Genomic DNA, 27,142 nt, shown 5'->3' with positions numbered 1-27,142 from the left:
AAAAATGGGAAAACATTTTCTACATGACTGCACTATAAGCTTCATTTCAATGAACAGGCAGCGACTCCCGCGACAAAGCGCGTTTCCGGCACAACACTGCAGCTTCCGCTTCCTGCCGGCTGGCGGCGCTCGAGCCACTGCCAGCAGGCCTGCTGGTAAACAATCGTAGAAGAAGAAGAGCAGGAGCACAAGAAGAGGAAGAGGAGGACTGAGTCGGAGCAGAGGAAGAAGAAGAGCGGAGTTATTGATCACTGATCGATCCGAGAGGTGAGGAGACCGGTTCTGATCCAGAATGATTCCCCTCAGGTTCCGCTTCTGCTTTCGGGTTTTAGAGCTCCGTTAGCTCCAACTACTTCCGGTTCTGTCCAGACTGAGAACCAGAACCAGTGGGCCGAGCTCAGACCAGGCTTTACAGCAGAACCCTACCAGATGGAAGCCGGTTCGGTTCTGCTCGAACCGGGTTTTGGGTCGGTTTCGCTTTGTCAGGCTGCCTCCACTTCCGGGTTATTATGGAACGTTACCGTCATGTAAAGGGTTAGGGTTAAGGTCAGAGTTTAGAGGGAACTTTGACTTGAAAGGTTCTTAACCGGATCATGATCCATTTCCTCTCGGTTCCGAGTTCAGCTCAGTTGGGTTTTACGGTTCTGTTTTAAAGGAACAGTACGCCCTAATGACCAGGCTCGGGTCAAGGTTCTGGAGCTTCCTGCTTTGACCCGAATTGAACCCGGGACCGAAACCTGTCAGCTGGTTCAGAGTGGAGCTTTAAAGGTACTTTCTCTGGTCCAGAACCCGACCAGAACCAGTTGGTCGGGTTAGGTTGAGTGAATGATGTGAGCTCAGAGGAAAACATAATAATCATCATATGGGCACTTCCTGTTTCATGAGGAAACAGGAAGTGGAAGTCATCAGCTCCAAAGGCCTGGAGCTGACAACCTCCACGGATTCATTTGGAAATTCTAGATTTTGTAGCAAAGGTTTGTTAAATTTTCAATAATCTGTCCTATGATTGTCCATCACTTTGTCCACAAACGTCCAAACTAATCAGACAAAAGTCTGAGACTCTAGAGACACCAAATGTTTATCTGTCCTTGTGGGACTGGGCCGGTTTACAAGTCGTTAATAAAACAAATCCTAAATATTAATATTTACTGTGTCTGATCAATAACTTGTAGAATGATCCATTTACCACAGTGTGATGCTTGGAGAAACAGCGCCCCCTGCTGACCTGTTACTGATCCTGGACAAAATAAAATCTGCTCCCTTATATGGCAGAAACAAAGAGACCCTTCCTTTTCATTCCTAATAATCAATAAGAAATTATTATTAAATAAAATAATAAATCTGAAGCTGCAGAGACAGAGTTTGCCTCCATTAGGAAGCAAACCAATGATTAGGTTATAACTGTGTGTTATTACCGCTCTGCACGTTGTCATTGATGTTGCTGATGAGATCGGGTCGCTGCCGGTTCCTCTCAGATTGGTTCCCTTCCCTGCGCTGAATCACACGGTTCTGGATGGAGCCTCCGGTTTCATCCATTTTTAATCCCAGAACCTGAAGCTCCGTCCAGCAGAGAGTCCTGATCCTCTTTATGGCAGAACTCCAGAGATTATTTCCATTTCTCTCGTTGATCTTTCTAGTTGCAGCCAGATGATGGCGTCTCTAAGCTCACGTTTTTCACCTCTTGCCTCTTTAGCTCGGCGTGTTCAGGAAGAGATGGGCAGGTCAGGGTCATTCAGCTCCCAGGTTTCCTTCTATCTGTGCAGTTTCCCTCCTGCACAGATAGGAGGAGGGAAACTAGCTAGCCGTAGCTTCTAGCTACATGCTAGAAGCTAGTTTTAGTTTTTTGTTGCTTGAAATCAAACGATGACAATGAAGGTCCCTGTCTGAAGTCACCAGAACAATAACCAACATGAAGATTGCACTTTTTAGAGATTTCCTTTGGCTCCGAGTTCAGATCCAACATGGCTACATGCTAGAAGCTACGGCTAGCCTCGCCACGCTAATAGCTGTATCCGAGTCGTTCTTCAAATCTCTATTGGAGATAAAATGTCTTTTAAATGTAGCTCAGCATTTAAAGATCGACTGCACCAGCCGCCATCTTGCAAGTCCAAGAAGAGTCATATTTGATTTGTTGTCTAAGAAAAGATGGGATAAGACCAGTCCGGGTTCTGGTTCTGTACTGGTGAAGCTTTGGATCTCCCAGTTCACCAGTTTGTGCCATGTGTCTCCAGATGTACTACTATCGCTATGACAACCCTGAGGTCAGCTGCTGCTACAAGTACCTGATGTTCAGCTACAACATCATCTTCTGGGTGAGTCACCTGACCCACTGGACCCGCCAGAACCAGAACCTCCGGTTCCTGTTGCCACGCAGAAACCAGGAAGTGATGTCAGCGACATGCTGAAGCTTCTTGGCAGCAGGAAACGGTCTGGTTCTGGTTCAGTCAGTACTCTCAGGTCCAGTTCTCAGTGTGACTCCGGTTCTGGTTCTGTTGCAGCTGGCCGGAGCCGCCTTCATTGCCATCGGGTTCTGGGCGTGGAGCGAGAAGGTGAGGCGACCGGATCGCGGCACCGCGACCCGTCTGCAGTGGGCAGAACTGACCGTTTTGTTCTGTTTGCAGGGGGTTCTGTTGGACCTGACCGGGTGACCCAGCTGCATGGCTTTGACCCGGTCTGGCTGGTCTGGTGGTGGGCGGAGTCACGTTCATCCTGGGCTTCGCCGGCTGTGTGGGAGCGCTGCGGGAGAATATCTGCCTGCTCAAGTTTGTACGTCTGACCCGTTCTGGTTCTGACCCGCACAACATGTAGAGCTGTGGAACGGGCCAGGAGCAGAACCAGGGGTCCGATTAGGAAAAAGCAGCTTTAATTGCCGACTGTGGTTCTGACCCGGTGTGTTCCGGCCCAGTTTTCCGGGGTGATCGGGTTCATCTTCTTCCTGGAGCTGACCGTGGCGGTTCTGGCCGTGGTTTTCCAGAGCCAGGTCCGAGAGTGGCTCAACAACTTCTTCCTGCAGAACATCAAGGGCTACCGGGACGACATCGACCTGCAGAACCTCATCGACTCTTTGCAGAAGATGGTAGGACCCGCAGGTACCGCCGGTACCTGTGGCCGGCCCGGTACTGATCCGGTTCTCCCCAAACAGAACCACTGCTGCGGGGCCCAGGAACCCGACGACTGGAACCTCAAACGTCTACTTCAGCTGCAACGGGACCCATCAGAGCCGGGAGAAGTGCGGCGTCCCGTTCTCCTGCTGCGTCCCCGACCCTGCCGTGAGTCCAGTTCTGATCCGAACCCATCTGGGCCCGCCACGAGTCCGGTTCCGATCCGAATCCACTTAGTAATGCTGGTTCTGTTCTTTCAGGACTCGGTCCTGAACACCCAGTGCGGCTACGATGTGAGGAAGCAGGACGGGGTGAGTTCAGCTGTTCCTGTTGGTTCTGAGCGGTTCTATTGGTTCTGAGCGGTTCTATTGGTTCTGAGCAGTTCTATTGGTTCTGAGCGGTTCTATTGGTTCTGTTGGCCCAACAGAAAGAATGGAGTGAAAAGATCTTCATCAAAGGGTGCATCCCGGCGCTGGAGGAATGGCTTCCTCGCAACCTGTACACCGTGGCCTTCATCTTCATCGTCATCTCTCTGCTGCAGGTACCAGAACCCGACCAGAACCCATCGGGTCAGGTTCAGATGCTCTGGATCTGCCTTAAATAATCTAGTCACCTGTAGTTTACCTGCACCTCTCTCTGACAGATGGTGGGGATCTATCTGGCCCGAACCTTGATCGCCGACATTCAAAAGGTCAAATTCAGCCATTAACCCCCGCGGTGGGCGGAGCCTCGGCCCACCCGGTGGGCGGAGCCTCGGCCCTCTTGGTGGGCGGAGCCTCGGCCCGCGGTGGGCGGAGCCTCGGCCCCCTTGGTGGGCGGAGCCTCGGCCCCTTGGTGGGCGGAGCCTCGGCCCTCCCGGTGGGCGGAGCTTCGGGCCCCCGGTGGGCGGAGCCTCGGCCCTCTTGGTGGGCGGAGCCTCGGCCCTCTTGGTGGGCGGAGCCTCGGCCCCCTTGGTGGGCGGAGCCTCGGCCCTCCCGGTGGGCGGAGCCTCGGCCCTCCCGGTGGGCGGAGCCTCGGCCCTCCGGTGGGCGGAGCCTCGGCCCTCCCGGTGGGCGGAGCCTCGGTCCTCTTGGTGGGCGGAGCCTCGGCCAGGAGTTTTGCACCTGGCTGCTGAGTCGCATGTGCCTTCACTCCTTCCAGTGTGGTCTTCCCTGATGTGCTCCTTGCTATGGTTACTGAAAATGTCTGCTGAACAGCGCCACCTTGTTTTGTCTGGACCTGATGCCTTCACTTCCTGCTTCACCTGAGAGGCCTTCCAGAACCGATCACTTGCCTTTGTCACGTCTGATCACCTGAACATCATCAGTAGCAACGACAGCCACGTTACCGGTCGGTTACCAGAACCGGTCCGGTTCTGGTAACCGGTTCGGTTCCGCTCACATGACTCGCTGTTTAATGAATGTGAATGCCAACACTGGAAAAACACGTTGGTCTGAATAAAGTTGTGTTTGAATATTCTGTGGTTGATCAAGAAAAAATTGGTTGATCAGATTATTGACCCAGCGTCATTGGAGAGCTTTTATTTTGAAGGGAGTGAGTTTTGTTTTGTGTTTTTTACAAAGTGAATTTTAATCTTTTTTATATTCTGCATAATAAAAGTGACTTTTCCTCTTGTTACGTCTTTTGCTTTATTGAACCAATCGGTCCATCCAGTTCTGACCTTTAACCTTTAAACCTCAGCGGTCGGTAAACGATCATAAAATCGCCGCCAGGTGGCGGTGATGCGCTTCTTCCTCAGACTTCCTCCTCCGCTCGGCTATCCTCGGCTCCTTTCGGCTCCTCTCCAGCCACAGCAGCCAGTCGGAAACGCGCAGCAGCGTCGCGGCTCCGCGTCTCGTCTTGCTTTTCTCTCCGCCGTCCAGGCCTCCGGAGCGGCTCTCCCCTCCAGCCAGCAGCCAAGCGGCGGATCCTCGGCCTCTGTGACGGCCGGCCACGGCGCGCAGCGCGGCGGAGCCCGAACCTTTCCGGCTCTCCTCCTCCGCGGCGGAAAACCCCGGACGGAGGCCCGCGGTGTGCGCTCCTCCTCCCGCAGGCCTTCGGCCCGGACTCCCGCCTTTCTGCTGGAAAATGGACGGCTTCACCGGAAGTTTGGGTGAGTACGGGACGCACCAAGAAACTGAACCGAACCTGCTCACCTGCTCGTGCACAGGTAGGACGGTGAGGGCCGCACGCGCCTCTGGCGGGTTTACACGTGTCACTGCTGTTTGTTTCAGGAAGAGGCTGCACCGCCCCTCTGGCCGCTGCAGGGCCACAAAACCAACACCTCCACCCGCAGGAGGGTGTTCAGAGTCCAAGCCTGCCAGAACCGGGTTCTGGTGTGGTCCATCTGGGTGCAGGTAGTTCAGGTAGCAGAACCCAGCTTAACCTGGAGGAACAGAATCGTTTCTGGTCTCCAAGTCCAGCAGAATACAGGTCCAACGGGTCGAACCACCCGGTGGAAACCAAGGGCCTCAGTGGGTGCTGGAGCCCCAGGTTGGGCCACACATAGTCCCCTACTAGAAGCTGATTGGACGATCCATCAATGCAGGGTGTCACAGTCTTGCAGGTTTTAGATGAATGAAATGGCTTCATGACCATCAGTTCTCCAGAACCTCAATGACCTCATCAGTCTGTCCAGGTGGAGCAGCAGGGCAGTGACCTCCACGTCTGGAGTTTGACCCCTGTGTTTTATTGTTTTGGTTCTGATCCAATCCACTGCTCTGCTAGTCCCATTTCATCTTGTAATCACAGGATCAGTTCCCTGGGGTCTGTTCCCTCTGGAGGATTGGTTCCTTCTAGGGGTCGGTTCCTCTTGGGTTAGGGTTCCCTGATGGGTTTTATCAAAGTAACTGGGTCAGAACTGGTTTCAGTTCCAGGTCCTGTCGGATCAGAACCTGTGACCGGGTCCAGGTGTGACCTGCAGGTTGGATTCTCAGCTCCAGTCCTTAGAAGGGAAACATGCAGGGGTCAAAGGTCACAGCGTAGGAAAGACCTCCCCTCCAGATGTTCTGAAACTCGGAACCATCTAATGGGCCTGCGGTTCTGTTGTGTCGCTGCGGTTCTGAGCGGGTTCTGGTGTCTGTGCAGACGACAGCATGTCGGCGACCAGCGTGTCCGACGTCAACGACCGGCTGTCGGCGCTGGAGCTTCGCGTCCAGCAGCAGGAGGACGAGCTGACGGTGATGAAGGCCGCGCTCGCCGACGTGCTGCGCCGCCTCGCCGCGTCTGAGGATTCCGGGGCCAACAGGAAGCAGCTCGGAACCAAAGGTAAGGCGCTTCCACCCGCTGCTATGGATACACGCTGCAAGGCGTGGTCATCGGCTACGCTGCCCCCTGCAGGCGGCGCCGCCATGCGCGAAGCCTTCTCTCTGTCCTGCATCGCCAACGGCGGCACGCCCGGACGCAAGAGAGACTCCGCCTCCGTCACCAGGAAGGACACGGTGTCATCGGCCGCCAAGAGGTAAGAACCCACCGGGTCAACACCGGGCCCGGGAGAACCAGAACCAGAACCTGGGGAGCTCCAGAACCAGAGCAGAACAAGAGCAGAACCAGAACCAAACTAGAACCAGAGCAGAACCAAAACCAGAGCAGAACCAGAACCAAACTAGAACCAGAGCAGAACCAGAACCAAAGCAGAACCATAACAGAACCAGAGAAGAACCAGAACCAGAGCAGAACCAGAACCAAACTAGAACCATAACTAAACCAAAGCAGAACCCAACCAGAACCAGAGTAGATCCCATCAGAACCGAAGCGTGGCGCTGTCTCATGGTCCCGGTTCTGTTCACAGCGGTTCAGAGAAGAAGAAGGAGGTGAGCAGTCAGCGCTCCCACATGGAGGAGATCCATGAGGAAGGAAGCTCCGCCCCTAAAGGAGCCGCCACCCAATCACTCGTCCCCCGTCCCGTCTCACCCCCCCCAGAGGTCGACCCCGCCCCCTGACGGCGCCAAAGGCCACGCCCCAAAAAGGTTCCACTTCCTGATCTGTCGGCTGCGTCTGATCTTACCGACTAACCGTCTCTGAGGGCTTTCTCTGTACCTGATTGGCTGAGGATATTCTTGATCAGCCAATCAGGTTTTAGAGTGGGAGGAACTTTGAAACTGCTTTATTGCATGAGCTGCAGCAGGGCGACCTCTGACCTCTGCTCTTTTGCTTATTTCCTGGACACTTTAACCTGCTAACCAACTACAACAAGTTAATTGCAACCTGCTAACTACCTACAAACAAATAACTTAGCAGTTAACTACCCTGATAGCCGACCTATGACCTACAAACTGCTACCCGACCTCTAGAGCCCAGGTCACCAGCTCCTACCTAGCAAAGTGGGCTATTGTATCCATAGCAACAAACTCCACATACTCCTCAGACCACCTTAACCCTTTCAGACCACCTTAACCCTTTCAGACCGCCTTAAGCCTTTCAGACCGCCTTAACCCTTTCAGACCACCTTAACCTTTCAGACCACCTTAACCCTTTCAGACCGCCTTAAGCCTTTCAGACCACCTTAACCCTTCAGACCGCCTTAAGCCTTTCAGACCCTTAAGCCTTTCAGACCACCTTAAGCCTTTCAGACCACCTTAACCCTTTCAGACCACCTTAACCCTTTCAGACCGCCTTAAGCCTTTCAGACCACCTTAACCCTTTCAGACCGCCTTAAGCCTTTCAGACCACCTTAACCCTTTCAGACCACCTTAACCCTTTCAGACCACCTTAACCCTTTCAGACCACCTTAAGCCTTTCAGACCACCTTAAGCCTTTCAGACCACCTTAACCCTTTCAGACCGCCTTAAGCCTTTCAGACCGCCTTAAGCCTTTCAGACCACCTTAACCCTTTCAGACCGCCTTAAGCCTTTCAGACCACCTTAACCCTTTCAGACCACCTTAAGCCTTTCAGACCACCTTAAGCCTTTCAGACCACCTTAACCCTTTCAGACCGCCTTAACCCTTTCAGACCGCCTTAAGCCTTTCAGACCACCTTAAGCCTTTCAGACCGCCTTAAGCCTTTCAGACCGTCTTAACCCTTTCAGACCGCCTTAAGCCTTTCAGACCACCTTAACCCTTTCAGACCGCCTTAAGCCTTTCAGACCACCTTAACCCTTTCAGACCGTCTTAAGCCTTTCAGACCACCTTAAGCCTTTCAGACCACCTTAACCCTTTCAGACCACCTTAAGCCTTTCAGACCACCTTAAGCCTTTCAGACCACCTTAAGCCTTTCAGACCGTCTTAAGCCTTTCAGACCACCTTAACCCTTTCAGACCACCTTAACCTTTCAGACCACCTTAAGCCTTTCAGACCGTCTTAAGCCTTTCAGACCACCTTAACCCTTTCAGACCACCTTAACCCTTTCAGACCACCTTAAGCCTTTCAGACCACCTTAACCCTTTCAGACCGCCTTAAGCCTTTCAGACCGCCTTAAGCCTTTCAGACCACCTTAACCCTTTCAGACCGCCTTAAGCCTTTCAGACCACCTTAACCCTTTCAGACCGTCTTAAGCCTTTCAGACCACCTTAAGCCTTTCAGACCACCTTAACCCTTTCAGACCACCTTAAGCCTTTCAGACCACCTTAAGCCTTTCAGACCACCTTAAGCCTTTCAGACCGTCTTAAGCCTTTCAGACCACCTTAACCCTTTCAGACCACCTTAACCCTTTCAGACCACCTTAAGCCTTTCAGACCGTCTTAAGCCTTTCAGACCACCTTAACCCTTTCAGACCACCTTAACCCTTTCAGACCACCTTAAGCCTTTCAGACCACCTTAAGCCTTTCAGACCACCTTAAGCCTTTCAGACCACCTTAACCCTTTCAGACCACCTTAACCCTTTCAGACCGTCTTAAGCCTTTCAGACCGTCTTAAGCCTTTCAGACCACCTTAACCCTTTCAGACCACCTTAAGCCTTTCAGACCACCTTAACCCTTTCAGACCACCTTAAGCCTTTCAGACCACCTTAAGCCTTTCAGACCACCTTAAGCCTTTCAGACCGCCTTAAGCCTTTCAGACCGTCTTAACCCTTTCAGACCGTCTTAAGCCTTTCAGACCGCCTTAAGCCTTTCAGACCACCTTAAGCCTTCAGACCACCTTAAGCCTTTCAGACCACCTTAAGCCTTTCAGACCACCTTAAGCCTTTCAGACCACCTTAACCCTTTCAGACCACCTTAAGCCTTTCAGACCACCTTAAGCCTTTCAGACCGTCTTAAGCCTTTCAGACCACCTTAAGCCTTTCAGACCACCTTAAGCCTTTCAGACCACCTTAACCCTTTTAGACCACCTTAAGCCTTTCAGACCACCTTAACCCTTTTAGACCACCTTAAGCCTTTCAGACCACCTTAAGCCTTTCAGACCGCCTTAACCCTTTCAGACCGCCTTAAGCATATTCCTCCAGGATCGTCTCTGATTCTTCTTCACTGCTGAAATGAGTCGAAGCTGTTTGAAATGAAAGGTTTTACTCCTCACCGTGATGCTACCTTGCTTCTGACTCCTCCCCTCTGACTCCTCCTCTCTGACTCCTCCCCTCCGGGTTCTGAGTGCGCCTCCTGGTGCTTTGGATGTTTATGAAGCAGAAAATCTCTCTGTTGTTTCTGAGTAAAAGCTTTGACATTTCAACTTCAGAGACTCCATACATCATCCAAAATGATGATGAACTTGATGAGAGTTTTGTGATTCCTGCTACTCACTGTGTGTGTGTGTGTGTGTGCATGCATGTGTGCGTGTGTGTGTGTGTGTGTCTCTCCAGGGGTCCCAGCGTAAAGCGGTCTTCAGGAATGGAACGATCCCAGAGCAGCAACTGGGACTCAGCAGAGAAGAACCGGAACAAGCTGGTGAAGGCGGCATCTACCTCCAAGCTGCTGGCTAAAGTGGTGAAGAACGCAGAGAAGTACGAAACACACACACACACACACACACACACACACACACACACACACACACACACACACACACACACACACACACACACACTCTTGGGATTTAATGACCCAAACCCCCAGCTGAGATCTCTTGAGAAGCTGTGAGTGTCTGGTCCGATTAGGGAGGAGAGTGATGAGTGTTTTCTCTTTCCAGGCACAAAGATCCGGTGGTCAGCCAAGGTAGGTTCTCCCTCCTCGCTAAACACACCATACCCATCATCATCATCATCATCACTGTCTACCAACCAGTAGGACTCCAGACCCTCAGATGTTTTCTGGCTTGTGGTCTGTCAGACGCCATGTTGTTGTTGTTGTTGAGTGACCATGTGACCATGTCTCTGTCTCACACCAGCAAAATCGACCCGAGAGAAAAACAGCCTTGCTGGTAAGTTCAGCTGAAGCCTGCTAGCTGGCTAACAAAGTGTAACACTTCCTGTTTCTGAACCAATCACATCCTTCTGTGTGCTTCCATTGTCTGGCTGACTCATCCACCTGCTGATGTCACTGTTTGGCCCCGCCTCTTCCTTGTTTATAGTGTTGATCTGCAAGAGCAAACTAAAGCGCCTGATTGGAGCCTGAACTTTTTTAAAGCTTCACAGCGAATCAGATTGGTTCCTTGTGTTCAAATCGGGCCAATCACAGGCCTTCACCAACCTCCCTCCAACCTGCCCCTCACCTGTAACCAATCCTTACCTTCTTCTCACCTGCTCTACGTCTGGAGTTGGATTCTGTCAGCAGAACCTTCGGACTCCTGCTGGAGGTTCTGGTCTGACCGGTTCTGTTGCAGCAATGGCCCGTCTGACCCGGCACCTCGGTTCTGTTTGATGTTTCAGAGGGAAACTCTATCAAGATGTTCATGCGAGGTCGACCAATCACCATGTTCATCCTTCAGACGTGGAGAACTATGACGACGTCCGGGCCGAGCTTCCTCCAGAACGACTCAAGCTGGAATGGGTGTATCCTTCCAACCAGGTGGAGAACCAGAACGGCCAGTTAGACTAATAGAGCCCAGATGGAGCCCAGGAGAACCTCAGGCGGTCCAGTAGAACCCCAGGTGCGGTTCTGGTGCTCCTTAACCCTCTGCAGGTATGGGTACCGCGGTCGGGACTGCCGGGCCAACGTCTACCTGCTTCCCACTGGAGAGATCGTCTACTTCATCGCGTCCGTGGCGGTTCTGTTCAGCTACGAGGAACGGACCCAGAGGCATTACCTCGGACACACCGACTGCATCAAGTGGTGAGGAACGCTCGGCGCCGCTTCCTGCTCCGCCATTGGCTGCTGCTGTAGGTGATGTCGTCGTTCTCTGTCCGCAGTCTGGCCATCCATCCGGACAAGATTCGGATCGCCACTGGACAGATCGCCGGAGTGGACAAAGACGGACGCGTGAGCAGAACCGGTTCCGATCCCAGAATGGGAAGGTTCTGTTGGGGGAACCAGCAGATTTTAGTTCTCAGCACGATAGCTTTATATATGCACTGATGTCATAGTTAATTTGAAAAACAAACTTTAATCCGATTACTAATTACTCCTTGAAAAATTAACTTAGATTACTGACTACTTGATTCAATAATCTAATTACATTTTTTTTAGTAACTTTTTAGTTACTTTCAGCATCTGCTGACAACAACCTTCCTCCAATCAATGTAAAATTACAGTTTTACCAATACTTGTGTTATCGCCATTTATTTTATAAACATCAACAATTTTTCCTAAACATTGTTGATGTTGAACCATTAAACAATCTGAAACTGAAGAATTAATCGTTTAACAAAAACACCTTGAGTAATTTTTGCATGTTTTTCTTTGTTCCACAATAGTCTGTAAAACTCTAGATAGGAGTTTAGAGCCCCCTTGCAGCCCCCTCTGTGTTACGGCCCTGCTGCAGCTCCTCCTGCGGCTCCACCAATCAGATGGCTGCACAGATTAGTGACACTAATCTTAACATTAATGATTATAATGACGTTCAGTTGCGTAACTTTATGATCATATTAGTCTTGATGATTAAAGTTTCCTACATGACCTGTGACGACATTCACAGCTCATATAAATATTATTCATACATATTTATATTACCTGGATATTAACGAAGACATTTGGACGGATCATCAGGGAAATGATGGACAGGGAGAGTCCGACTGAAACTACCTGGATGTCAGTCAAATTCTGGGGTTGATTGTGTCTCTGCTTATTTCAAAAGCAAGTCCAGGAAAGGGTTGGGGTTATTAAATTTGCAAGTGACTTTAGAAAAAACAATGTAATAATCGGACTTGATGACAGAAACATGTCACAGTCAAATACAGGTTGAATCACAACTTCCAGATAGCATGGCTGGCTGGTGAATGCCGGTTCTGATTGGCTGGCTGGTGAATGCCGGTTCTGATTGGCTGGCTGGTGAATGCCGGTTCTGATTTGTTTTTTTCTGACTGAGCTGAGGAATTCTGCAGAACACAGGGAGGGGGCAGAGGACATGGATTATTTTTTCATAAATGATCTCATGTTTGGACATGTTGAAAGTTTGAATATGTGAAATATCCCCACCAGTAGCTGCGGTTGAACAGCGGGAGCAGAACCGGCGTCTCACTCTGCAGCTCCAACACTTGAATGATTGTTGGGTTAGTTCAGCTTTCTGACCGAGATGCTAATCGCTGAGTGTTTAGCTGCGCTGCTCTCCCTGCTGTCTGCATCCGGATGTCTTTTGTTCCTGCGTTGAGCCTCAATGGAACCAAATCAATCTAGTTCTTGTTTTACAAATATCACATTAGATTCGTTGTGTTGATGCATTTTGATGAGCTTCACCCGGAGGTCAGGATTTTTTGCTGCACAGCGAGAAGGAAACAGGAGACCAGCTGGAGGCTGAGAAGGGAGAGACAGGTGATCGGTTTTAGTGATCACCGATCAGACACTTTTTCACGGAAATCAGCCCATTATGATGGTATATATAAAAAACAAATTCCTTTTAAAAATTCCCTTCTTACCCACCGCGGGTGGTTCTGATCCTCTGAGCCTCTACCATAGGTTATATATATATAGATATATAGATATAGATCTATATATATATAGATCAAGCTGACTGGATAGCTCAAGCTGACTGGATAGCTCAGCTGACTGGATAGCTCAGGCTGACTGGATAGCTCAGCTGACTGGATAGCTCAATACATAAGGCATCAGTATATCACCCGAGAGGGCAGGGTTCGAATCCAGTCTGGGTCCTTAGGCAAGACCCTTCAAGCTACTGCCTACCTCATACCATGAGAGATACTAAGTTGCATAACATGCCGGCTCAGACGTCGCCCGGCCAAACAAGGTCTGCGTCAGGTGTTGGGGAACCAGAGCACCTTGATGACAAATGGGCTACTGGAACAAGACGGAAATGGGCGAGAGATGAAAATGTGGATCTGTTGGAATGCTACTACTCAAGTAACCCTAGTGAGAGAGGTTACATGCAAAGACTGGGGAAGGAATGGTTACTTCGACATCCCCAGTCAACACTAAGCGCTAAACAACTAGTAGCTCAGTGTTCCAACATCCGCAAACGGCAACTGCTATCACAACTTGAGATTGACGAGATACAACACAAATGCTACGGCAAAAGGGAGGAACCCGGATGTCAGGACTGTGGGGACTTAACTACAAGTCCCCACCCAGTGAGGGGATACACGGCCCCAATGAGCGAAACAGAGCTGAACGAGACAGCTGCTGAGCTGAGAGAGAGAATTATGACCCGAATGACAACCAGGCCTCCCGGCGCCAATTACAACGGCTGAGTGAAGTACCATCTGAAAGTCTCATTGAGAATGTGAATGCAGCATTGAGAACGATCCCTACCAACACCATAACAGAAACCAATGAGCTGATCTACAACTCAGCATCAGTGATCCTTGAGATACTTGGCTATAAGAGCAACCATGAGACCCAATACCCACCATGGAAAAGACGGTTAGAGGCTAAAATCAAGGTAACAAGGAGGGAAGTGAGCCAACTGTCAGAGCTCCACAAGGGTGCAATGAAAAGACCAGTACCCAGAAAGTACAGGCAGATGCCCATACCTGAAGCACTCGAGACTGCCAAACAGAGGCTCCAAGCCTTGTCCAGCCGCCTAAAGAGATACACAAGGGAGAATGAATCCAGAAGGATTAACCGGCTCTTCTCCACTCAACCAGCTAAGGTGTACTCTCAATGGCAGGGTAACAATAACAACAGAGCAGACCCACCAAGGCTGGAGACGGAACAATACTGGAAAGGCATATGGGAAAGGGAGGCGTCCCACAACAGCAATGCACAGTGGCTGATCTCTCTACGAGAGGACCACAGCAACCTCCCTGAGCAAGCCCCGGTAACCATCACTGTGACAGATGTCCAAGAAAGAGTCTCAGGTATGAAAAACTGGACAGCACCAGGGCCTGACATGATCCATGCCTACTGGCTAAAGAAACTCACTGCTCTCCATGAGCGAATGGCAGCCCAAATGAACCAGCTGCTACAAAGTGGGACTCACCCTGAATGGTTAACTGAAGGGCGGACAATCCTAATCCAGAAGGATCCATCAAAGGGTCCAGTCCCACCCAACTACCGACCAATAACCTGCCTCTCCACAACCTGGAAGCTCATGTCAGGCATCATAGCGGCCAAGATAAGCAAACACATGGATAAACACATGAGCACGGCACAGAAGGGTATCGGTGTAAATACCAGAGGAGCCAAACACCAACTCCTCGTAGACCGCACAGTTGCCCGAGACTGCAAAACCCGACACACCAACCTGTGCATGGCTTGGATTGATTACAAGAAAGCCTATGACTCAATGCCGCATACTTGGATCATTGAATGCTTAGAGATGTATAACATCAACAGGACTCTGAGAGCCTTCATTGCAAACTCAATGAGGCTGTGGAAAACCACCCTTGAAGCCAACTGCAAACCACTTGCACAAGTGTCCATCAAATGTGGCATATACCAAGGAGATGCTCTGTCCCCGCTACTGTTCTGCATAGGCCTGAACCCCCTCAGCCAAGTTATCAACAAGACTGGCTACGGATACAGACTCAAAAATGGGGCCAATATCAGTCACCTACTCTACATGGATGACATCAAGCTGTATGCCAAGAGTGAGCGAGACATCGACTCACTGATCCACACCACCAGGATCTACAGCACTGACATTGGGATGTCATTCGGACTAGAGAAATGTGGTCGGCTGGTCACAAAGAGGGGGAAGGTCATCCACACAGAAGGGGTCTCACTCCCAGAAGGAACAATAGCAGACATAGAGGACAGTTACAAGTACCTAGGTATACCACAAGCAAATGGCAACCTCGATGAGGTCACAAGGAAAGGAGCCACAGCTAAATACCTCCAACGAATAAGGCAAGTCCTGAGAAGCCAGCTCAATGGCAAGAACAAAATCTGTGCGATAAACAGCTATGCCTTGCCAGTAATCAGATACCCTGGAATAATTAGCTGGCCAAAGGAGGAGATAAAAGCCACAGATATTAAGACCAGAAAGCTACTAACAATGCATGGAGGGTTCCATCCCAAATCCAGCACCCTGAGACTGTACACGAGCCGCAAGGAAGGAGGCAGAGGACTAGTGAGTGTGAGAACCACTGTCCAGGACGAAACAACTAAGATCCATAAATACATCAGGGACAAAGCCTCAACAGACAATGTGCTCAGTGAATGTCTCAGACAACAGGGAACGGAGGTTGAGGTGCCAGAGATACCATCATGGGAGGACAAACCCCTACATGGGATGTACCACCAGCAAATAACCCAAGTGGCTGATATCAGTAAATCCTACCAATGGCTGGAAAAAGCTGGACTCAAGGACAGCACAGAGGCCCTCATCCTGGCAGCCCAGGAACAGGCCCTAAACACCAGAGCAATAGAGGCCCAGATCTACCACACCAGACAAGACCCAAGGTGTAGGTTGTGCAAGGAGGCCCCTGAGACAGTCCAGCACATCATAGCAGGGTGCAAGATACTGGCAGGGAAAGCGTACATGGAGCGACATAACCAAGTGGCAGGCATAGTGTACAGAAACATCTGTGCAGAATATGGACTGGAAACCCCGAGATCAAAGTGGGAAACACCCCCAAAGGTGGTGGAGAACGCCAGAGCTAAGATCCTGTGGGACTTCCAGATCCAGACAGACAAAATGGTAATGGCGAACCAACCAGACATTGTCGTAGTGGATAAACATCAGAGGAAAGCCGTTGTGGTAGATGTAGCAATACCAAGTGATTGCAACATCAGGAAAAAGGAGCACGAGAAACTAGAGAAATACCAGGGCCTCAGGGAGGAACTGGAGAGGGCCTGGAAGGTGAAGACCACAGTGGTGCCTGTGGTCATCGGGGCCCTCGGGGCAGTAACCCCCAAACTGGAGCAGTGGCTACAACAGATCCCAGGAACAACATCAGACATCTCAGTCCAGAAATGTGCAGTCCTTGGCACAGCCAAGATACTGCAGAACCCTCAAGCTCCCAGGCCTCTGGTAGAGGACCCGAGCTCAGAGGATAAGAACCACCCGCGGTGGGTGAGAAGGGAATTTTTTTTTTTTTAGATATATATAGATCTATATATCTATATATATATAGATCTATATATATAGATCTATATATCCTCTACCAGAGGCCTGGGAGCTTGAGGGTTCTGCGCAGTATCTTGGCTGTGCCAAGGACTGCTGCACATTTCTGGACTGAGATGTCTGATGTTGTTCCTGGGATCTGTTGTAGCCACTGCTCCAGTTTGGGGGTTACTGCCCCGAGGGCCCCGATGACCACAGGCACCACTGTGGTCTTCACCTTCCAGTCCCTCTCCAGTTCTTCCCTGAGGCCCTGGTATTTCTCCAGTTTCTCGTGCTCCTTTTTCCTGATGTTGCAATCACTTGGTATTGCTACATCAACCACAACGGCTTTCCTCTGTTGTTTGTCCACTACGACAATGTCTGGTTGGTTCGCCATTACCATTTTGTCTGTCTGGATCTGGAAGTCCCACAGGATCTTAGCTCTGGCGTTCTCCACCTCCTTTGGGGGTGTTTCCCACTTTGATCTCGGGGTTTCCAGTCCATATTCTGCACAGATGTTTCTGTACACTATACCTGCCACTTGGTTATGTCGCTCCATGTACGCTTTCCCTGCCAGTATCTTGCACCCTGCTGTGATGTGCTGGACTGTCTCAGGGGCCTCCTTGCACAACCTACACCTTGGGTCTTGTCTGGTGTGGTAGATCTGGGCCTCTATTGCTCTGGTGTTTAGGGCCTGTTCCTGGGTGGCCAGGATGAGGGCCTCTGTGCTGTCCTTGAGTCCAGCTTTTTCCAGCCATTGGTAGGATTTACTGATATCAGCCACTTGGGTTATTTGCTGGTGGTACATCCCATGTAGGGGCTTGTCCTCCCATGATGGTATCTCTGGCACCTCAACCTCCGTTCCCTGTTGTCTGAGACATTCACAGAGCACATTGTACATATATGTATGAACAGAACTGTGTGAACGGTTGTCCTTCTGTGTTCTGACTGAAATCTGGTTGGGACCCTGACCGCTAAATGTTGAACCTGACTGGTTCTGTGCGGCCCGTTTCAGGCGCTGCAGCCTCATGTCCGGGTTTGGGACAGCGTCAGCCTTTCCACTCTGCAAGTCATCGGTTTGGGAACCTTTGAACGTGGCGTCGGGTCTCTGGCGTTCTCCAGAGCGGTGAGTGTCCATCAGGAGGCGGCCATGATGCACATTCTGGTTCTGTAGAACCTTCCTAACGGGTCTCCGTGTTTCAGGACTCGGGTCAGCACCTGAGCGTTATCGATGACTGCAACGACCACATGTTGACGGTTTGGGACTGGCAGAAGAAGTCCAAGATCGCAGAGATCAAGGTGAGCCGGTTCTGACCGGGTTCTGCAACCGGTACTAGCTGGGGTGTTCTGGTACCTGGTTCTGACAGGTCTGGACCCGGTTCTAAGTGGTACATCTCGTCTCCTTACAGACAACCACCGATGTGGTTCTGGCCGTGGAGTTCCACCCGACCGACCCAAACACGATCGTTACCTGTGGGAAGTTCCACATCTTCTTCTGGGCCTGGAACGGGAACTCCCTGCTGCGCAAACAGGGACTCTTCGGGGTGAGCACAACCCAACAGAACCTTTTGGACCGCCCACCATATTACTGGCTAAAGGGATTCTGCATACATTTGCATGCATCTGCAGCTCCTGGCTCCCAGTAGAGCCAGGAGCACCCAGTAGACGTACCAACTGGTACCTGGGACCAACTGGTACCTGGGACCAACTGGTACCTGGGACCAACTGGTACCTGGGACCAACTGTTTGGTTCAGAAGGACAGAGCCTTGTTCTCTGCGGCAGGTCAGTGATCCAACATTTCCTTTTCTGTGGTCAGAGTCACGACCGGCCCAAGTTCATCCAGTGCCTGACCTTCCGGAGCAACGGCGACATCGTGACTGGAGACTCGGCCGGACAGCTGCTGGTCTGGACCCGGAACTCTGCCGAAGCGCCCACTGGCAAGGCACCACAAGGTGGGAGGGGGACGTCATCAAACCTGAGCTTCACCTTGACGAGGTCCAAGTGTCGGCTCAAATGCTCACTGCTCTGTGTGTGTGTGTGTGTGTGTGTGTGTGTGTGTGTGTGTGTGTGTGTGTGTGTGTGTGTGTGTGTGTGTGTGTGAAGCCTTCCAGATGAGGACCGACCTGCGGCCAATCGAAGCTCATGAAAAAGGAGTTTTCTGCATGTGCGACATGCGGAGCGGCTCGCTGCTGACCGGAGGAGGAAAAGACCGCAGGATTGTCCTGTGGGACCAACAGCTGCAGCTGGACCGCGACATCGAGGTCTCACGCACACGCACACACACACACACACAGAGACGGACCCTAACCTAACGTGTTCTCAGGTCCCGGATCAGTACGGGAACATCCGCGCGCTGGCGGAGGGAAAGGGAGACGAGTTCCTGGTTGGGACGTCCAGGAACTTCATCCTTAGAGGGACCTTCAACGACGGCTTCCAGGTGGAGGTCCAGGTGAGGTCACATGACATCACAGAGGTACATGCAGTGCATTCAATGTCTCCCTCTCTCTGCGGTGCATTCAGGGTCTCTCTGCGATGCGTTTAGTGTCTCTGCGATGCGTTTAGGGTCTCTCTGCGGTGCGTTTAGTGTCTCTGCGATGCGTTTAGGGTCTCTCTGCGGTGCATTCAGGGTCTCCCTCTCTGCGGTGAGTTTAGTGTCTCTGTGGTGCATTCAGGGTCTCTCCCTCTCTGCGATGCGTTAGGGTCTCTCTGTGGTGCATTCAGGGTCTCTCCCTTTCTGCGATGCGTTAGGGTCTCTCTGTGGTGCATTCAGGGTCTCTCCCTTTCTGCGATGCGTTATGGTCTCTCTGTGGTGCATTCAGGGTCTCTCCCTTTCTGCGATGCGTTAGGGTCTCTCTGTGGTGCATTCAGGGTCTCTCCCTTTCTGCGATGCGTTAGGGTCTCTCTGTGGTGCATTCAGGGTCTCTCCCTTTCTGCGATGCGTTATGGTCTCTCTGTGGTGCATTCAGGGTCTCTCCCTCTATGCGATGCGTTAGGGTCTCTCTGCGGTGCATTCAGGCTCTCTCCCTCTCTGCGGTGCGTTTAGTGTCTCTGTGGTGCATTCAGGGTCTCTCCCTCTCTGCGGTGAGTTTAGTGTCTCTGCGGTGCATTCAGGGTCTCTCCCTCTCTCTGTGGTGCATTCAGGGTCTCTCCCTCTCTCTGTGGTGCATTCAGGGTCTCTCCCTCTCTCTGTGGTGCATTCAGGGTCTCTCCCTTTCTGCGATGCGCTTTGGGTCTCTCTGTGGTGCATTCAGGGTCTCTCCCTCTCTGCGATGCGTTTAGGGTCTCTGCGGTGCATTCAGGGTCTCTCCCTCTCTGCGGTGCGTTTAGTGTCTGCGGTGCATTCAGGGTCTCTCCCTCTCTCTGTGGTGCATTCAGGGTCTCTCCCTCTCTGCGATGCGTTTAGGGTCTCTGCGGTGCATTCAGGGTCTCTCCCTCTCTCTGCGGTGCATTCAGGGTCTCTCTGCGGTGCATTCAGGTTCTCTCTGCGGTGCATTCAGGGTCTCTCCCTCTCTGCGGTGCGCTTAGGGTCTCTGCGGTGCATTCAGGGTCTCTCCCTTTCTGCGGTGCGCTTAGGGTCTCTGCGGTGCATTCAGGGTCTCTCCCTTTCTGCAATGCGCTTTGGGTCTCTCTGTGGTGCATTCAGGGTCTCTCCCTCTCTGCGATGCGTTAGGGTCTCTCTGTGGTGCATTCAGGGTCTCTCCCTCTCTGTGGTGCGTTTAGTGTCTCTGTGGTGCATTCAGGGTCTCTCCCTCTCTCTGCGGTGCATTCATGGTCTCTCCCTCTCTGCGGTGCGCTTAGGGTCTCTGCGGTGCATTCAGGGTCTCTCCCTCTCTCTGCGGTGCATTCGGGGTCTCTCCCTCTCTCTGCGGTGCATTCAGGGTCTCTCCCTTTCTGCGATGCGCTTTGGGTCTCTCTGTGGTGCATTCAGGGTCTCTCCCTCTCTGCGATGCGTTTAGGGTCTCTGCGGTGCATTCAGGGTCTCTCCCTCTCTCTGCGGTGCATTCAGGGTCTCTCTGCGGTGCATTCAGGTTCTCTCTGCGGTGCATTCAGGGTCTCTCCCTCTCTGCGGTGCGCTTAGGGTCTCTGCGGTGCATTCAGGGTCTCTCCCTTTCTGCGGTGCGCTTAGGGTCTCTGCGGTGCATTCAGGGTCTCTCCCTTTCTGCAATGCGCTTTGGGTCTCTCTGTGGTGCATTCAGGGTCTCTCCCTCTCTGCGATGCGTTAGGGTCTCTCTGTGGTGCATTCAGGGTCTCTCCCTCTCTGTGGTGCGTTTAGTGTCTCTGTGGTGCATTCAGGGTCTCTCCCTCTCTCTGCGGTGCATTCATGGTCTCTCCCTCTCTGCGGTGCGCTTAGGGTCTCTGCGGTGCATTCAGGGTCTCTCCCTCTCTCTGCGGTGCATTCGGGGTCTCTCCCTCTCTCTGCGGTGCATTCAGGGTCTCTCCCTTTCTGCGATGCGCTTTGGGTCTCTCTGTGGTGCATTCAGGGTCTCTCCCTCTCTGCGATGCGTTTAGGGTCTCTGCGGTGCATTCAGGGTCTCTCCCTCTCTGCGGTGCGTTTAGTGTCTCTGCGGTGCATTCAGGGTCTCTCCTCTCTCTGTGGTGCATTCAGGGTCTCTCCCTCTCTGCGATGCGTTTAGGGTCTCTGCGGTGCATTCAGGGTCTCTCCCTCTCTCTGCGGTGCATTCAGGGTCTCTGCGGTGCATTCAGGTTCTCTCTGTGGTGCATTCAGGGTCTCTCCCTTTCTGCAATGCGCTTTGGGTCTCTCTGTGGTGCATTCAGGGTCTCTCCCTCTCTGCGATGCGTTAGGGTCTCTCTGTGGTGCATTCAGGGTCTCTCCCTCTATGCGGTGCGCTTAGGGTCTCTGCGGTGCATTCAGGGTCTCTCCCTTTCTGCAATGCGCTTAGGGTCTCTGCGGTGCATTCAGGCTCTCTCCCTCTCTGTGGTGCGTTTAGTGTCTCTGTGGTGCATTCAGGGTCTCTCCCTCTCTCTGCGGTGCATTCATGGTCTCTCCCTCTCTGCGGTGCGCTTAGGGTCTCTGCGGTGCATTCAGGGTCTCTCCCTCTTTGCGGTGAGTTTAGTGTCTCTGCGGTGCATTCAGGGTCTCTCCCTCTCTCTGCGGTGCATTCATGGTCTCTCCCTCTCTGCGGTGCGCTTAGGGTCTCTGCGGTGCATTCAGGGTCTCTCCCTCTCTCTGCGGTGCATTCATGGTCTCTCCCTCTCTGCGGTGCGCTTAGGGTCTCTGCGGTGCATTCAGGGTCTCTCCCTCTCTCTGCGGTGCATTCGGGGTCTCTCCCTCTCTCTGCGGTGCATTCAGGGTCTCTCCCTCTCTGCGGTGTATTCAGGGTCTCTCCCTCTCTCTGCGGTGCATTCAGGGTCTCTCCCTCTCTGCGGTGCATTCAGGGTCTCTCCCTCTCTCTGCGGTGCATTCAGGGTCTCTCCCTCTCTCTGCGGTGCATTCAGGGTCTCTCCCTCTGCGATGCGTTTAGGGTCTCTGCGGTGCATTCAGGGTCTCTCCCTCTCTCTGCGGTGCATTCAGGGTCTCTCTGCGGTGCATTCAGGTTCTCTCTGCGGTGCATTCAGGGTCTCTCCCTCTCTGCGGTGCGCTTAGGGTCTCTGCGGTGCATTCAGGGTCTCTCCCTTTCTGCAATGCGCTTTGGGTCTCTCTGTGGTGCATTCAGGGTCTCTCCCTTTCTGCAATGCGCTTTGGGTCTCTCTGTGGTGCATTCAGGGTCTCTCCTCTCTGCAATGCGTTAGGGTCTCTCTGTGGTGCATTCAGGGTCTCTCCCTCTATGCGGTGCGCTTAGGGTCTCTGCGGTGCATTCAGGGTCTCTCCCTTTCTGCAATGCGCTTAGGGTCTCTGCGGTGCATTCAGGCTCTCTCCCTCTCTGTGGTGCGTTTAGTGTCTCTGTGGTGCATTCAGGGTCTCTCCCTCTTTGCGGTGAGTTTAGTGTCTCTGCGGTGCATTCAGGGTCTCCCTCTCTGCGGTGCATTCAGGGTCTCTCCCTCTCTCTGCGGTGCATTCAGGTTCTCTCTGCGGTGCATTCAGGGTCTCTCCCTCTCTCTGCGGTGCATTCATGGTCTCTCCCTCTCTGCGGTGCGCTTAGGGTCTCTGCGGTGCATTCAGGGTCTCTCCCTCTCTCTGCGGTGCATTCAGGGTCTCTCCCTCTCTCTGCGGTGCGTTCAGGGACACACGGACGAGCTGTGGGGTCTGGCCACCCACCCCAGCAGGGAGCAGTTCCTGACCTGCGCCCAGGACCAGACGGTTTGTCTCTGGAACTCTCTGGATCACAGCCTGCAGTGGAGCCGCACTCTGGAGGTGAGGGGCGGGGCTTGTGACTGGGGCCTGCTGATTGGTTGGAGGACTGAGGGTGCGTTGCTCCTGCAGGAACACGGACACTGTGCGGAGTTCCATCCCACTGGAGCCGTAGTTGTCATAGGAACGCACTCGGGAAGGTCAGCGGTGTCATCGCTGCGTCTGGTTCTGATTGGTTGTACCCGCCTCCCTCTCCTCTGATTGGTCGCTCTGCTCTTACATGTCTCCAGGTGGTTTGTTCTGGACGCCGAGAGCAAAGATCTGGTCGGGATCCACTCGGACGGCAACGAGCAGCTGTCGGTTCTGCGTTTCTCAGTTGGTGGGTGGAGTCTGCTGTAACCGTGGCGATGTGAAAGGAATGTGGTTCCCATCATGCCTCTCTCCCTCCGTCCTGCAGATGGCAGCATGCTGGCCGTGGGGTCGCATGATAACTTCATCTACCTGTACAGCGTGTGGGAGCAGGGCGCAGGTACAGCCGCTACGGGAAATGCTCGGTGAGTTCCTATTGGTCGGCTCCCTGCCCCTGATTGGTTCATAGGTCAGAGAGCAGAACCACAGCCACGCTTGGTTCCGTCCAATCAAAACCCAGGTTTTCAGGACCAGAACCTGAAAACCTGGTTCTGGGACATTTGCAAGGGGAATCTTGCAGATGTCCTGATTCCCCTGAATGTCTCTCCAGGGTCATTCCAGCTACATCACACACCTGGACTGGTCACCTGACAACAAGTTCATCATGTCCAACTCTGGGGACTATGAGATCCTTTACTGTGAGTAGACACAGATAGCCCAATGAAGTACACCCATAGTTCCCCCATAGTTCCCAGAGTTCTCCACTAGTTCCCCCATAATACTCCTGTGTGTATTTCCAGGGGACATCCAGAACGGCTGCCAGCTGATCCGGAACCGGTCCGAGTGCAAAGACATCGAATGGGCCACCTACACCTGCGTTCTGGGATACCATGTGTTCGGTCAGTGCTCTGCTGGGGCCGGGTCGGTTCCGATGGTTCTGAAGGTTCTGATGGAAGCTGCTGTGTTCCAGGTGTCTGGCCCGAAGGTTCTGATGGTACAGACATCAATGCTCTGGTGAGGTCCCACAACAGGAAGGTGATCGCGCTGGCGGACGACTTCTGCAAGGTTCACCTGTTCGCCTACCCCTGCTCCAGATTCAAGGTGGGTCCAGAACCAGAACCGGAACAAGCCGGCACGTTCCGACAGACTAACCGTTGTTTCCGCAGGCGCCCAGCCACAAGTACAGCGCCCACAGCAGTCACGTGACCAACGTCAGCTTCCTGCACAGCGACAGCCACCTGATCTCCACGGGCGGGAAGGACACCAGCGTCATGCAGTGGCGTCTCGTCAGGAAGCTGGTCGACGCCTCCAAGCCCGCCGCGCGCCGACCCAACACGGCCGGTGACCCGGCGGGCGACACGGCCGCCGCAAACACAGCCGGCGACGCGGCCGCCACGCAGTCTCTGGCTGGACCCGACCCGGTCGGCGCCGGAAACCCGGACCCATCGAGCCGGGTCGCCGCAGAAGGAACCCCGCCTCCCTCGGACAGCACGCTGAGCCTGAAGGACAGCCTGGAGACGAGCGACGACACGGCGACGCCGAGCGACGAGGGCCTGCCTCCCCTCACTCCCCCCTCCTAGAGGGGCGGGGCCTCTTCCAGGTCAGGTGTCTCTGTTGTTGCTCCTGACACCAGCGGGGTCACCGACCGCCAAGCACCTGTTCGCACCCGAACATTTCAGGACCGCTGTCAGGAATTCGACGGGAAACCCACAGAAACTGTCCGGACGTCTGCAGACGTCGGCCGTCTTCCCAGAAACACTCCAGAATCTGATTCAGAACCTTCCAGGTCTCCTCCAATCCGCCACAGGAAGTCACCTGATCTGCCCTCTCTGGACAGGTGAACACTAGAGCTGCACCGATGGCACATTTCTGTCCGATCCTTAATAAACCGATTGTTTTTGTCTGAAACGTCGACAAATATAGAAAGTCGCTGAGTTGGTAACGGGGGCGACTATTGCAAATACCTGGGTGGGCGGGGCTAACCAGGTGGGCGGGGCTAACTTCACTGCAGAGGAAATGAGGACAGTGGTTGATTTTTAGACCTTTTCAGAGAAAAATAAGATCGGCTTCACAAATATCGGCCAATCGCTGATCTTTGAAACTTAGGAAATCTGTGCTAATAAATCGGTGCACCCTTATTTGTTTTTTTAAACATATTTATTGAATTTTATAACATAAAACAAGTGGCAGTGATACATTTGACATAGGATTCACATTGAACAACTCAGTCCCCAAAGTAAACAAACTTAAATAATAAAGAAACAGCAGCAAAAAGCAACTCAACAGCATGTATATCAGAAAACAGAAATAGCGGAAAAAGAAACATTGCAGCAATCTGCACTGTTCATTTCTTTTGTAGTGTTTCAGAAACTGCGACTGTGTTTCTTCAAATTTGGCTCCCTTTCCTCTGACAATATGAGAGAGACGCTCCAGAGCCACACATGATGTCATCTCCTTCACCCACATGTGCTTTGAAGATATGTCCATTTTTTTGACATAAATATTAATTCAAAGTCAGTCAATTTTAACTGTCTGGAGCTAAATACACAGTTCTCTGGATAAATACGTAAAACACACATTCACTACAACAATCTTTGATTAAAGTTTGTGTCACTGAATTGCTGTAATTCTCCCAGACACAGTGAAGAAGAAAGACTTACTGCAGTCCTCATCAACCTTCAATACCTTCACTGCTATTGAACGACTTTCATCCTAGTTTCGATTGACTGCTTTTGGCCTTTTAAGCACAGTCCACCCTTGGTTAATACCTGACACTCCTGTGATGTCAACATTTTTCTGTCCCAAAGATCATCATGGCACCTGTTATCCTCCCGTCTGCCACCGGGGGCAGCAGGGAGCTGAAGGGGAGGAATTTCTTAAACAAGAATCATTTTTCCCAACAAACAGTTTGATTTTCCTCCGGTGAGAAGAGTTGACCTCAAAGTTAAACAGGAAGTCTTTTGTTTTACAGGAAGTTTGTGAATCAGAGGAAACCTGGAAGATTTCAATTTTGTTTCAAAACAACCATCTACAGCTTTTTAGTTAAAATAGTGAAAATCAATTTCATTTAAATCTGTGAATTAAAATATCACTGAAGGATGCAAACAGCTGCAGGCTTTTATTCTGAAAAGCCACAGATGACATTCAGTTTCAGTCTAAATGAATACAACAGAGAAAAGGAACATTCTGTTAAAAATTATGTCCATGTTTAAAGCGGTTCTGACCCATCAGGTTCTAGATCCACTGGTTTGTGTTTCAGAAGCTTCACACTGTTGCCAACAGAAAACCAACAGCATGAAACAGGAAGTGATTGTTTGGCGAGGTGACCTTCAGGTTAAAACTGTGACAGAGAACCAATCAGAGTGAACCCTCCCGCTTTGCTGAAAATCCCATTTCATCTTGAGAAGAATTGATCAAAGTGAGCCCTCTCTGTTCATAAAGGATCTGTGTTGTTTGTATATGCTGCAGACGTCTGTGTGTATATTTGTGCTCAACACTAGAGGGCAGCACTTCAGTCACATTCAGCTCACATCTCTTATCCAATCAGGCGACGGCAAAGGGGTGGGCCTGTGCTCTGATTGGTTGCTCTCAGTGACTCACTGCTGGGCTTTTGTCTGTTCTGGACCATTTCACTTCAGGCCTTTGTTGAATGTGTCGATGATGTCATTCAGGGGCAGGGCCTTGGGGGTGAGGGGGGGGGTTGATGCTGCCTTTTTATTACTGACTCATCTTTTCTATGTTTGCCTCTAAAGGGCTTCTGTGGAGTTCAGGGACTCACCTGGATGTTCAGGTTGGGGGCGGGGTCACGTGAAGGGGGCGGGGTTTGTGTTCATTGATCCTCATTGATTTTTATGTGACTGTTTTGAGCCAATCGTCTTCTCTCATGCATTCCTGTCAGAGGGCAGACTGTACTGAAGATTTCAACACAAAATGCAAATAAACGTTGTTATGATGACGACCACTCAGCTTCTTCCTTGTCTGGTCAGTGACGCTGTGATGACGTCAGAAACAGGAAATACCATCTGTACTCTTAGATTACTGCTCATCATCGGTTCTGGTTCTGGTTCTGGTCAGTTCTGCGGTTTCCATGTCCAAAAGGTCCAGCCGAGTTCTGAAACGGTTCTATTGGGCTGAACGGACCCGGTGTTACAGAAAAATGTGTGCCAGGAGGCGATGGTGTCCAAATCAATACTGATGCAGCTGGAGTTGTATTACCGT

At 51.9% G+C, this 27,142-nt stretch overlaps 1 protein-coding gene and 1 pseudogene across 1 annotated transcript; both read left to right on the top strand.

Moving 5' to 3' along the window:
- The first annotated feature begins 155 nt into the window (after positions 1-155).
- On the top strand, positions 156-4,225 carry LOC129355097 (tetraspanin-14-like). Its single transcript, XM_055024647.1, is given in 12 exon segments — positions 156-267; positions 2,232-2,312; positions 2,499-2,549; positions 2,622-2,640; positions 2,643-2,678; positions 2,681-2,766; positions 2,906-3,076; positions 3,143-3,184; positions 3,186-3,269; positions 3,362-3,412; positions 3,529-3,642; positions 3,745-4,225. Coding segments are annotated over 11 exon segments (801 nt in total). The 5' UTR covers positions 156-267; the 3' UTR covers positions 3,811-4,225.
- A 33-nt stretch (positions 4,226-4,258) lies between these two features.
- Positions 4,259-25,816, top strand: LOC129355078 (echinoderm microtubule-associated protein-like 4; annotated as a pseudogene).
- Positions 25,817-27,142: the final 1,326 nt, after the last annotated feature.

The sequence above is a fragment of the Poeciliopsis prolifica genome, unplaced genomic scaffold, assembly GCF_027474105.1.
Source record: "Poeciliopsis prolifica strain line A6 unplaced genomic scaffold, Auburn_PproV2 SCAFFOLD124, whole genome shotgun sequence".
Taxonomy (NCBI): Eukaryota; Metazoa; Chordata; class Actinopteri; order Cyprinodontiformes; family Poeciliidae; genus Poeciliopsis; species Poeciliopsis prolifica.
Note: the sequence above shows the minus strand (reverse complement) of the source record. Positions and strands in the feature narration are given on the sequence as shown.